We start from the raw sequence: 13850 nt of genomic DNA on the forward strand, positions 1-13850 counted from the left end.
CAAAGCCTGGCAAGTGATAGGTGGTTACAGATGAAGGATTTTATTGGCGGAGTAAGTGACGAAGTGACGAAGACTATGGATGAAATGGTGACAAAAGGAAATTAGATAAGAAGAAGAAGAAGAGAAATTAAATATAAAACCAGAGGGAGGGATATGGGTGAAAGGGGATGGGTGAGAGTCCATGTGATAAATATGGCCCTCTTCAAACATTTCTCATCCTAACAGTAACTATAGTGCAAACAACGGGAGTTGTTAGTAATCGCTTACAGTCCACCAGTCCCTAGATTTTTCACACTTTGTTCTAAATATTTCTTGCCTTTGATTTTATATATTTTGGTATTCAAGAGGAAGCTTCCATTGTCACTGACAAAATTTGCTTTAAAATCACCTGAAATGTCTTTATTCCACAGCCCATATCATATCACAAGTGTACACTGCTAATAGCAAAATATAAATTTTTCATAAAATCAAAACAGAAATATAACATTTATGAAATCAAGATTTAATTAATCTGAAAATCATTTATTTAATTTGAAATATGAAGTATAATTTCAACACAGTAGGTGCATGTTTAACTGAAAAACATTCACAATCAAAAGGAATGTGACATGTTTTAATTTTGATGGATGGTCACAGTAAGCATTAATGTTTGTTGTCAGAATATAACAAACCAGATGCTGTATCGTTTTGAAAGTGAGATTTTCCTGCACTGTAAGGCAGTTCACCATTTCCACTAAAGAAAATTGTGCAGGCGGCAATAATCAACCCCCAGTAAAACCAAGGGTGGTTTCAAGCGAGGCGTTTCCACTACAACTGCAAGTGATTTGGATGATAAATCGGAAGACATGTTACAGAGAGTTACATTCCAGGTCACATTGTTGCTCTGGCCACATTGCAAGTCATTTGCCATGTTATCATTATTTTCCTAATTAAATGTAGCTTCTGCTGCAGGTTCCTTATCAGTGGTCAATGCAGTCAATGCAATGTTCAATTTAATTGTCAATAATTGCTTAATAGATCATACAATTAAAAAAGAAGCAATTATTTTAATAGCTCCAATGGACATTTGATCTCAGGTATAAAATGTCCAACTATTCTTTGTTCAGTATACCCAAGCCAAGATTGCCCCCTTCCTCCAATGCCTGACAGCACATATAGTATTGCTGCATAGAATAAGTGAGATACAGGAGGGAATCAGCCCTCATTTTATTCTTTCCAGGAGATACTGAGATCTTAGTAATAATATCACAAACCGGTGGCAAAAACATTTCACTTTGCGAGGATCGCAGTCATTGCTATTTTGTGCTACTGCGATGGAGAACTTGCTAAAACTTGCTGTGTGTATTCCAACAGTTTGCAGAGTGAGATGAGTAGACATTTTGCACAGGCAATGACTGAGAAAACAAGAGCAGTGGACGGGCCCCTGCTGCCAGGTGTCAGCTGCCTGCTGTTACACCAGGCATAGACTTAACTGAAGAAGCAAGACACTGTGGAGGTGGATGCTCTAATATGGAGCAACCAAACCAAACTGCTGGAGGAACTCAGCAAGAGAGGCAGCATCTGTGGAGGCTGACCATTTGGGTTGAGGCCCTGCAGGGTATTAGATGAGAAGGGCACAAAAACTGGACTAACTCCGTGGGACAGGCAGATCTCTGGAGAGAAGGAATGGGTGAGGGAAGTGGGCAGTACAGAGATAAAATGTAGTCGGAGACAGTAAGACTGGTCGGAGAACTGGGAAGGGAGAGGGGATGGAGAGAGAGGGAAAGCAGAGAAGTTAGAGAAGTCAATGTCCATATCACTGGGGTGTAGTTTGGATCATAAGCATTTCTAATCCTGGAGGGAGTGGTCACTGATTGCAAGAAGTATGGTGATTAGAAGGGTTTTGTTAATGTCATTAGAGGACGGTGGTTTATCTTCAGGGGTTTGGATTTATGGATTGGGGCAATAATCAGAGAATATGTTATAACAAGTAGGTGTAATCTACAGATGGCAATCCTGCCCAAACTTAATTATACCTTCTAAGAACATGCATTTACAACCTTGATCACCCAGTTAATTTGAGATCTTGTTTTATTCATGAAGATATCTGTAAATTTGGCGTACTAAATTCATTTGATTGAATTTCACTTGCAAGTCGCAATAGGCAGCTGATAACAATGTCTTTGGCTTTGGTAGTTTCCATGTTCTGCTCTCGTGATATCTGCATGCTGATTTGGTCAACGTTGTTCATTATCAGCTCGGATTCCATTATTTTTGTTGGTGATGCACTGTTCACCATGCTGTCCATTATGTACTGCTTGTAGAGTTCGAGAACCTTCTGCTCGAGATAGTCATTGAGGATCGAGTTGGTGAGGGGTTGAGAGTGTTGGATGATGCTTTTGTATTTAGCACTGCTGTTGCGCGAGCAAGATGTGTCACTGTTGGACGGCTTGTTTGGCAACTCTGACAGTTTAGGAGACTCTGACGAAGGAATTTCCAGCGAATACAAGAATGGACCTATATTTGCTTCATGGCTGCTTTGGGATGTCAGACCAGACGTCTCCGAATCAATTGGCAAGACATGATCTCCAGCAATCTGCAGGTCATTGTAATTGTCACAAATGCTTTTGCAACAGGAGGGGACAAAATATGTATCCTTGCTCACACCAGAACTTCCTGGGATGTCCACAACCAAAGATGCCTGCCTGGGAATGGGGGTCACCTTGGAGACCTGTAACAATGGCGTTACCTTCCTTTCCCGTCCACTCGATCCGAACGATCTGCCGAATGACTTGCACCTTTCAAGAAGTGACAGAGCCACATTTGATGAATCAGAATGAGGGCACTCCAGATGGTCATTGACTGACCTCAACTCATGTGACATGTCATCATACCTTCGTTGTCTCTGCTCACTCCGGCTTTCCCCTTGGTATTCTTTCCAGTAGGGAATTCCACAGATGAAGCCTTCACTTAACATCCCTGTTGGGAAGCAATAAGGATAAAAGTAAATCACACATGATGTGTAGATGCAATCTTGCAAGCTGAATGCAAACTTGAGGCAGATATTTTGCATTAGACTCTAACCCTAAACCTGGGCGGCACAGTGGCACAGCAGTAGTTGCTGCCTCATAGCACCTAACTGCGGGTGCTGACTGTACTTCTGTCCTGACCATGGAGTTTGTACACTCTCCCTGTGACTGTATGGGTTATCTCCGGGTGCTCCGGTTTCCTCCCACATTGCAAAGACATGCAAGTTTGTAGGTTGTCCCCAATGTGTCGAATAGAGCTAGTGTATGGGTGATTGCTGGTCAGCACGGACTCGGTAGGCCAAAGGGCCTGTTTCCACACTATATTTCTAAATTAAACCCAAGGCTCTCATAAGACCTATAATAAAGTCCAGTAAGAGAGGTGAATGTGCAAAGTTAAAGCATGTGGCATTAAGGACAATGTACTGGCTTAGACTGAATGTTGGTTGACAGACAGAAATGAATGTCTTTACCAGGTGGATGGTGTTTATTAATGGGTGATCCACAAGATCCCCAATAGACATTGATCCCAGCTATTCACAATATTTTTGATGATTTATACGAGGAAATAAAAAATAATATTTATGTTTGCAGGTGACCCAAGTGATGGAGAAATAGCAAAGTCTTCACAGCAATTTAGACAAGATTTGAATGGCTAAATGCATGGATTATCAGGTGGAAGAATGGAGGATGGAAGAAATTGAAAAAACTAACAGGAATGTTTTAAAGCATGAAAGACTGGGAAATGTTGATGACTTTGATGTCTTTGTACATCAGTCACTGACAGTAAATATGCAGGTGAGGCAAACAGTTAAGATGTCTGGTATAAATGTTGATCTTCATTGCAAGGAACAGCAGTAATGGCATCAGGATGTCTTACTAAAATTATACAGGGCTTTGTAAGACCACGTTCAGTTTGGTTTATAGACAATAGACAATAGACAATAGACAATAGGTGCAGGAGTAGGCCATTCAGCCCTTCGAGCCAGCACCGCCATTCAATGCGATCATGGCTGATCACTCTCAATCAGTACCCCGTTCCTGCCTTCTCCCCATACCCCCTCACTCCGCTATCCTTAAGAGCTCTATCCAGCTCTCTCTTGAAAGCATCCAACGAACTGGCCTCCACTGCCTTCTGAGGCAGAGAATTCCACACCTTCACCACTCTCTGACTGAAAAAGTTCTTCCTCATCTCCGTTCTAAATGGCCTACCCCTTATTCTTAAACTGTGGCCCCTTGTTCTGGACTCCCCCAACATTGGGAACATGTTTCCTGCCTCTAATGTGTCCAATCCCCTAATTATCTTATATGTTTCAATAAGATCCCCCCTCATCCTTCTAAATTCCAGTGTATACAAGCCCAATCGCTCCAGCCTTTCAACATACGACAGTCCCGCCATTCCGGGAATTAACCTAGTGAACCTACACTGCACGCCCTCCATAGCAAGAATATCCTTCCTCAAATTTGGAGACCAAAACTGCACACAGTACTCCAGGTGCGGTCTCACCAGGGCCCGGTACAACTGTAGAAGGACCTCTTTGCTCCTATACTCAACTCCTCTTGTTATGAAGGCCAACATTCCATTGGCTTTCTTCACTGCCTGCTGTACCTGCATGCTTCCTTTCATTGACTGATGCACTAGGACACCCAGATCTCGTTGAACTCCCCCTCCTCCTAACTTGACACCATTCAGATAATAATCTGCCTTTCTATTCTTACTTCCAAAGTGAATAACCTCACACTTATCTACATTAAACTGCATCTGCCATGTATCCGCCCACTCACACAACCTGTCCAAGTTACCCTGCAGCCTTATTGCATCTTCCTCACAATTCACACTACCCCCCAGCTTAGTATCCTCTGCAAATTTGCTAATGGTACTTTTAATCCCTTCGTCTAAGTCATTAATGTATATCGTAAATAGCTGGGGTCCCAGCACCGAGCCTTGCGGTACCCCACTGGTCACTGCCTGCCATTCCGAAAGGGACCCATTTATCCCCACTCTTTGCTTTCTGTCTGTCAACCAATTTTCTATCCATGTCAGTACCCTACCCCCAATACCATGTGCCCTAATTTTGCCCACTAATCTCCTATGTGGGACCTTGTCGAAGGTTTTCTGAAAGTCGAGGTACACCACATCCATTGACTCTCCCCTGTCAATTTTCCTAGTTACATCCTCAAAAAATTCCAGTAGATTTGTCAAGCATGATTTCCCCATCGTAAATCCATGCTGACTCGGAACGATCCTGTTACTGCTATCCAAATGCTCAGCAATTTCATCTTTTATAATTGACTCCAGCATCTTCCCCACCACTGATGTCAGACTAACTGGTCTATAATTACCCGTTTTCTCTCTCCCTCCTTTCTTAAAAAGTGGGATAACATTTGCTATCCTCCAATCCACAGGAATTGATCCTGAATCTATAGAACATTGAAAAATGATCTCCAATGCTTCCACTATTTCTAGAGCCACCTCCTTAAGTACCCTGGGATGCAGACCATCAGGCCCTGGGGATTTATCAGCCTTCAGACCCATCAGTCTACCCAAAACCATTTCCTGCCTAATGTAGTTTAGAAATACAGCGTAGCAGCAAGCTCTCTGGCCCACTGAGTCTGTGCAGACCAGCAATCACCTGGACACTAGTTCTATCCAACTCACTAGAGACAAATTACTGAAGGCAATTAACCTACAAACCTACACATATTTGAAACGTGGGAGTAAACCAAAGCACACGGAGAAATCCCGCACAGTTACAGGGAGAACACACAAACACCGTAGACATCTCCCGTAGTCAGGATCAAATCCTGGTTTCTACCATGTAAGGCAGCAGCTCTACCATTGTGTCACTGAGGCACCCAAATATAATTCCATCCCAAGGGAATATTATATGCCGGTTTGGCCTCTTCACCTAATAAAAAATATATGCTTGCAATCGAGACAGTGCTCTTACCAGACTGGTGCCCATGATGGCAGGACTGTAGTATGAAGAAAGATTAAGTCAACTTGGCCTTTATGCATGACTGTTCAGAAGTATGAAAGAAGATCTAATTGCAACCTATACAATTTTGAGGCAAGGAGAAGTTTCTTCATTGAGATGCTGTCGAACCTGTGGAATTCTCGACCATCGAAGGCTATGGAAGTCAAGTTGCTGAACATATATGGGAACATATATGGGACGATATTTTCAGACAAGATGTCAAGGATTACAGGGGCATGGACCAAAGGATGCAGCATTGAAATATAAGATTGCTCATTATAGATCTGAATGACAGACTAGGCTCATAGGGCTGAATGACCATTTTTACATTGCTTCCAACGTATGTTCCAACAATTTGCCAATATTCTCACACTATCTCAACAAATACAAATTCTTGGAGGAACATGCAAATTGGAGAAACAGCACCTCATATTTCACTTGGGCAACAACCGCATGGTCTGAACGTTGATTTCCCTAGTTTTAAGTAACCCCTCTGCATTCCCCCCCCACCCCCGTCAACCTGCCAGTTCTACTGTTCGCATCCATGTATCCCTTTGTTATCACCTTTTCCACAGCCAACAATGGACCATTGTGGGCTCCACCTTTCCTTGATCATCAGTGCCGGCTCTAATTTATTCTGAACCTTTTCATGCCTCTAGTTTCCCTCTCCCTTGACTCTGTCTGTAGGTGTTTCGACCCGAAACACCACCTATTCCTTTTCTCAAGAGATGCTGCATTACCCGCAGTTACTCCAGCATTTGTGTTTATTTTTGGTGTAAACCAGCATCTGCAGTTCCTTCTTACATAATTTCTTCCCAGCGTTTGAAAAGAAAATCACAAGATTTCTGATGACGGACAAATATAACTAAAAAACTGCAATTGCAGAGAAGGAAGTGAGACCTCATTGAGGAACTAAGTGTGTTCTATTCTATGCACGATGAATTTAGTAGAAACAATAATAAATATATTTGATACTAGACCAAACCTCTCCGGCATTGGTCCAGCACCCTCTCCTCCCCCACCCCTCGCCCCCCCCACTCGCCCACTCTATCCCCCCTCAACCCCCCTTATCCCCACTCCCCTCACCCCCCTCATCCCCCCTCAACCCCCAAACCTCTCCTTCATTGGTCTAGCACCCTTCCCTTCCCCACTCCCCCTTCCACTCCTCCCCCCAACACACCCACTCAACCTCTCCCTCCCCACAATCCCCCTATCCTCTCCCTCCCCCCACTCACCCACTCACCCACCATTCCCCCCTCAACCCCCCTCCTCCCTTCCCCCTCACCCTCTTCATCCCACCTCAACCCCCCTATCCCCTCCCTTCATCCACTCACCCACCATCCCTCTTCAACCCTCCTCCTCCCTTCCCCCCTCACTCACTCCCCCCTCAACCCCCCTCCTCCCTTCTCATCCTCAACCACTCCATCCCTACTCAACATTCCTCCTCCCCTCAATCCCCTTCCCTCACCCACTCCATCCCCCCTCAACCACTCCATCGCACCTCAACCCCCCTCATCCCCTCAATCCCCCTCCCTCGCCCACCATCACTCCTTAACCTCCCAAACCTCTCCTGCATTAGACTAGCACCCTCCCCACCCCACTCTCCCTTCCCCTCCTCCCCCCCACTCACCCACTCACCATCCCCCTTCAACCCCCCTCCTCCCCTCCCCCCTCACCCACTCCATCCCCCCTCAACCCCCCCTTTATTCCCCCCATTCACCTCCTCACCCACTCCATCCCCTCAACCCCATTCCTCCCCTCCCCCTCACCCGCTTCATCCCCCGAAACCCCCTACTCCCCATCCCCCCTCACCCACTCCATCCTCCCTCAACCCTCCCTCCTACCCTCCCCCACCATTCCCCCTCAACCTCCCTTATCCCCCCTTCCTTCCCCTCTCTCACCCACTCACCCACTCCATCACCCCTCAACCCCCCTTATTCCCCGCTCCCCAGTCACCCTCACCCACTCAATCCCCCGTCAACCCTCCTTGTACAGTCCGTGATGGTCCTGGGCACTGGGGCCGGCCGGGAGCAGGAACTACACCTCCCAGTTGGCAGCGTGGCGGCAGGAGGCACGCACAAGATGGCGGAGCGGGAGGAGGAAAAGAAGGAGAGCGGCCGCCGTGTGTGTGTGTACCGCGCTGCTTGCTGGGGGTTATAGTCTGGTGATGGTCCAGGGTGCTGGGGGCGGGCGGCAGCAGGGACTACATCTCCCAGCGGGCAACGACATGCACACGCACACGCGCACATGCACACACCTCGTGAAGGGCTGCGAACAGCAACAAAGGCCATTTTATTGGACCCTCTGACCCCGCCAACGTCGGAGGAAGGTCAGGCACGAGGCACACCGGGACGGGTGCCGGTCTTCGCGGCGGGGGAGGGAGCACATTTATTAAAGATAGTGGCAGCTCATCAGCTCATCACCCCACCATTGGTCGCCACTCCCGTCACTCTGGAGGGTCCCGACCCTGGCGGCCATCATGGGCCCCCTTCTCCCTCATTGGCCGCCGCTCCCGTCACTCGGGCGGGTCCCATTGTGACGTCGAATGATGAAGATAGCCAGCGTCATTTTAAACTTTAAAATGTCGAAAACTTTTAAAATATAAGACCAATTTTAATGAAACTTGCATGAGGGTGACCCCAGGACATTGGTGGGCCTAAAATTGTCGCGCTATCATGTGACGGGGGTACAAAGATAAGGCAGGATCTAACAAACAAACAGAGAGTTTTAGTAATATATAGATACTGTATTTTCTTCCAAAATCTCAGGACATCCTGAAATACTTTTCAGCAAATAAAGTACTGTACTTTTCTCTTGTGTAGCCATTGTTGAAAAATGAAGTGTGACAGCCAGTTTGCATGCAGCATGGTGCCATAAACAAAACTACAGCTGTGTATACTTAATCTTTGATTTGGCGTTAGTGGAGAATCATTGGCTCGGCCACCTGGTGAGAATTTTCCAACTCTTCATCGAATTAGCAGCAAGATGTCCCATCGTCTGAATACCCAGCATGGCAACACTCCCTCATAACTCAGCACCATGTTCAAGTGTCAGCCTAGATTTTGTTCTCAATTTCCTGAAGTTCAAAGACAGTCCAGTGTTTTCCATTGACCTGAACATTCAGAAAACCAGACTACACTCTCCTAATCATTTGCTGGGTAATAGATCACTCTGGAAATTTGTAAACCATAAGAACTGGAAGGTCTCCAGTTTGGTAACGTTTTCTATGATTACAGTTAGTGCTGTTGTTGGCTTCATCAGTTCTGGGCTGGAGAAAGATGACATCCAGTATTGATGTCCTGTGAAGGCTTCTGAAATCTAAATATTGCATGAATACAGGGCTGGCTTAATTATGATGCCCCCCATGAACAAATATCCTGATGATGTTGATTGGCACACAAGAAATTGATGGTTGTTTGTGTTTGCAGCCCAACTGAACATTGCAAAGATTGCAATTTCACAAAATTAAGTAAAAACATAAAAGGAAATGGTGTTACATTGGTGTAGCTGGTCGAGCTGCTGTCTCAAGGAACAATGGAGGACCCAGCGTGGGGGGGGGGCGACTTGAGGGAGGGGAGAACAATGGACAATGGAGGACCTGGCGTTGGGGGGGGGGGGCAGGGGGGGGAGGGGGAAAACAAAGGGGGACCTGGCACGGATATTGTTACACCTTGTCAGTGTCTTTATGTGGCAACTATTTGCAACTTCGGTATGCAAGCAAAGAATTTCACTGTGACTTGTCACATGTGACAATAAAGTATTAATTCATTAATTCAAAGCACCAGTGACCTGGGTTCAGTCCTGATCCAGTGCTGTCTGCACAGAGTTTACATATTCTCCCAGTGACTCTGGGTTTCCCCCAAGTCCTCTAGTATCCTCTCAAGACCCAAAGACACGGGTTGGTGGGTTCACTGAAAACTGTGTGTAGATGAGTGTTAGAATTTAGAGGGCATTGATGGGAATGTGGGGAGAATAAAATGAGTTGGGGAGGATCAGTGTAAAAATGGGTGCTTGGGTCAAGGTGTATTTGATGGGCCAAAGGGTCAGTTTGCTGTATTGCTGTGTCTCCCTGAAATATAAAACAACACTTTCACCATTTTCATTTCTTTCAAATTTGTCATTAATTTAATCTTTAAAGTGTATTTTATATTTTATATATAACAATTACTTGCTATTTATGGCAAGGAAGGAGCATTTGGGAATCATCCATTTTTACTAAATGTAACAAAGTACCATTAAGTTACTTGATTAAAAAGTGCAGTGATTTGCATTAGACATATAGGTGGTGACATTTTGCAAAAGCAATGGTCTTCAGAGAAAAATTAACTTTGATTGAGATCATTAAATTAACCTAAGGGAATCTGTTTCGTATAAATTAGTTCACTACAGTAACAGCACAGTTTAATTTTCAGGAATCAAGAAATTCCAACAGTTTGCCAGTTCAATGAAGATGTGAAGTTGGATTTTAGTTGATAACAGCTTGTCAGTCAGAGATGTATTGAAATTCTTATTGCCTCTGTTTTACATTCCCCCTGCCATATCCCAGTCAAATACTCTTTCAATGTTATTCTTAAATGTACCTGTTGGAAGATGTTTAATATCGAAACCTCCTTCCCTGTGCCTGCACTTGAGATGCCTTAAAGAAATATTTTCATTCAAAACAATGTTGAAGACATCAGCTTTTATTGATTTCTAAGAACTAGATTTATTCAATGCATCACAGTCATTTGATGCCATTATAGTGGAGAAAAAAACACTGATTTTTATTATGTAAAAGAAATGAATACTTTTTTTACAAATCATTGATAAAGTGATAGAGTTATACTGCTTTGAAATTGACCTTTGGCTCAGCTAACTGTCAGCAAACATACTATAAGACAATAACTGCAGATGTTGGTACAAATCAAAGGTATTTAATCAGGCAGCATCTCAGGAGAGAAGGAATGGGTGACGTTTCGGGTCGAGACCCTTCTTCAGACTGAATATAGGAAGAATATAGGTGGAGACAGGAAGATAGAGGGAGATCTGGGAAGGGGGAGGGGAAGAGAGGGACAGAGGAACTATCTAAAGTGGAAGAAGTCGATGTTCATACCACTGGGCTGCAAGCTGCCCAGGCGAAATATGAGGTGCTGTTCCTCCAATTTCCGGTGGACCTCACTATGGCACTGGAGGAGGCCCATGACAGAAAGGTCAGACTGGGAATGGGAGGGGGAGTTGAAGTGGAAACATACTCATCAGTCCAGCTACATTCTCAACCAGGACCAACAACAATGGTCCTAGCACTGCTCCCTGAAGTCTGCATATTATGAGTTTGAATGTGACTCCGGACTGTCAAAGCAGCCACAGCCGGACATAAAACCAGCTTTTTTCCACGAGTGATAGTTCTACTCAATAACCAAAGTCTGTAGTCGCTTTTTTGCTCTGGTTTATTTTCACCCACACATTTAGCCAATAATGTTGTATCCTTATTGTTTTGATGTGGTTATGCTTTATTCTTAATTGTTAACTGTATGTTTGTGTTGTCATTTGTGAGCGGAGCACCAAGGCACATTCCTCGTATATGCATACTTGGCCAATAAACTTATTCATTCATTTTATATATGTGCATGTGCTCCGACTATAGCTTGTACATTAACCTGATCAATGTTGAACCTGACTCCCAATGGGATATTTCTAATATATAAGTTAATCACAAATGTAGTTGCACATCTTTTTCTTTACGCCAATATCTTATTACATCTTCTCTTGCTAGTATCATGAACATTGCCAGAGTATGACTCTGCACCAGAAACTCAGGAGTCAACATCCTATTATAGTCCATCCATTGCATACCAACCCAAGGGGTCTAAAGATAGATGGAAAAATTGATACTCAAGCTTCTTCAGTGTACACTACGATTTAGAATCACAACAGATTGCCAGCTGTTTAAACTGAAACCAAATGCTAAAATCAAATCTAAAGCATGTAAAATAAATTACTTTGTGAAATGGAAAAAAATATTTGAACTTTCAATCAAGCCAAAATGCAATAACATAATACTGTACCATATTGCATTTTATTTAAAGTATCTCATGTATCAGATACCTTTCTTTAAATGATTTTCTTTCTATTCTGTGATATATCTGATTGAAAAATACTGAGTTCTTTAGCAGGTTAGTCCAAATGGAGACTTTTGCCCCCTTTCCATTCCCGGCAATTTGGAAGACTTTCACCTAAATCCCTTCCTAAAATTAATGCGTCACCATGAGAATACATCAATCGTTAAGGTTTTTAATTCTTCAAGGATATATCACATGACAGATCAATTGTAAAATTAGGAATTTGTGGGCATGGTTTTTGGCTTTGCACTATATATTTTTTAATATATTGAACTTATTTTTGTTATATATTAACATGTTTACTGAGTACTATGTTTACATATCAGTAAAAATGTCATTGTTCCATTTCAGGACATATGACAATAAAACACAATAAGACTTGTATGATGCTTTTTAGAATTGATTTGTACAGTGGGAAGTACAGTACTTGGATCCACAATATTTGCCATAGAATGAGAACGCTTCTGGTACTGCTGGATTCCAAATTTCCAAAAGAGATTCTCTCTACACAAATACCTCTATAAAAATGGGAGCAATTCTAAACATTTTTATGATAAATCTGTAACAAGATGTAAGCTTTATAAATACTTGGTTATGTTTGAAGATGTGTGTGAGTGTGTGTCAAGTTTCCCATCCATTGCAACTGAACTGTTTGCAGCAAGACCATGGGTTGAGGAGTCTGATTCCTCGTGAGTCTACGCTTGCAGTGTAGAATACGCAAACACAGAGTATGAAGTTACTGATTGCTATTTTAATCACTACTCATGTAAAAAATGTCAGGTAAAGACATGAGGCATTTGTTGCATTTGCATTGGCAATGCTAGACAGCTGACATTGTTCAATAAAATAGTGCAAATATGAATAAGGTTTTCAATTGTTGATCAATGAGTCCCAGCCAGAAAACTAAAGGATAGTTTGCAACTGAACCATTAACCACAACTAGAGAGCAGTCCTGAACTACTATCCACCTCGTTGGAGACCCTCGGAATTTAAAAGAGAGTTAGATAGAGCTCTAGGGGCTAGTGGAATCAAGGGATTTGGGGAGAAGGCAGGCACGGGTTACTGATTGTAGATGATCAGCCCTGATCGCAATGAATGGCAGTGCTGGCTCGAAGGGCCAAATGGCCTTCTACTGCACCTATTTTCTATGTTTCTATGACTCTCGTTGATCAGGCTTTACTTGCTTTATCTTGCACTTAACGTTATTCACATTATTCCCTTCATCATGTATCTGTACACTGTGAATGGATTGATTGTAATCATATATTGCCTTTCTGCTGCCTGGTTAGTATGCAACAAAAACTTTTCACTGTACCTCGGTGTAGGTGACAATAAATAAACTAAACATATTTAAACTGTTCAGAAAAATGAAGTCACTCACTTTCCTTCAGGTTGAGCGAAGTATTTTCACTTCATAGAGTTGTTCCACCACGGCAACCCTCAGAGAGGAAGTTGAGCTACAGTTATTGATAAATATATTTAAAAAAGAGGAAGTTGGCAGGAACGTTAACTGCTGCACATTTTTGAGGGTAACATCTTAAAGAGAAATGACTGAACTGAACTGGCAGATGAGAGCTTTATTAGGCAACAACACGGGAGAGTAAGTTGGGAACAATTGTTATTGGGTAAGACTGTATCTGGAATGTGGGAGTCACATAAAGGTCAGCTGATCTGAGTTCAGGTCCAGCATGTTCCAGAACATAAGGATGGCAAGGGATGGCAAAGAGGTTATACATTTTGTCAAAAAGAAAAATGAAGTAGATGTAAGG

The 13850-nt window shown here is 43.3% G+C and overlaps 1 protein-coding gene across 1 annotated transcript; it reads right to left on the reverse strand.

Moving 5' to 3' along the window:
* Positions 1-439: 439 nt before the first annotated feature.
* On the reverse strand, positions 440-13515 carry LOC144598475 (TLR adapter interacting with SLC15A4 on the lysosome-like). Its single transcript, XM_078408618.1, has 2 exons — positions 13463-13515; positions 440-2958 (listed from the first exon to the last, which is right to left on the reverse strand). The coding sequence occupies exon 2, from the start codon at positions 2954-2956 to the stop codon at positions 2075-2077; it is 882 nt and encodes a 293-aa protein (XP_078264744.1). The 5' UTR covers positions 2957-2958; positions 13463-13515; the 3' UTR covers positions 440-2074.
* Positions 13516-13850: the final 335 nt, after the last annotated feature.

The sequence above is a fragment of the Rhinoraja longicauda genome, chromosome 12 (genome assembly GCF_053455715.1).
Source record: "Rhinoraja longicauda isolate Sanriku21f chromosome 12, sRhiLon1.1, whole genome shotgun sequence".
NCBI classification, from domain to species: domain Eukaryota; kingdom Metazoa; phylum Chordata; class Chondrichthyes; order Rajiformes; family Arhynchobatidae; genus Rhinoraja; species Rhinoraja longicauda.

Coding starts and splice junctions, on each gene's coding strand:
- LOC144598475 (XM_078408618.1), bottom strand. CDS start 2,956: ATGTTAAGTGAAGGCTTCATCTGTGGAATTCCCTACTGGAAAGAATAC.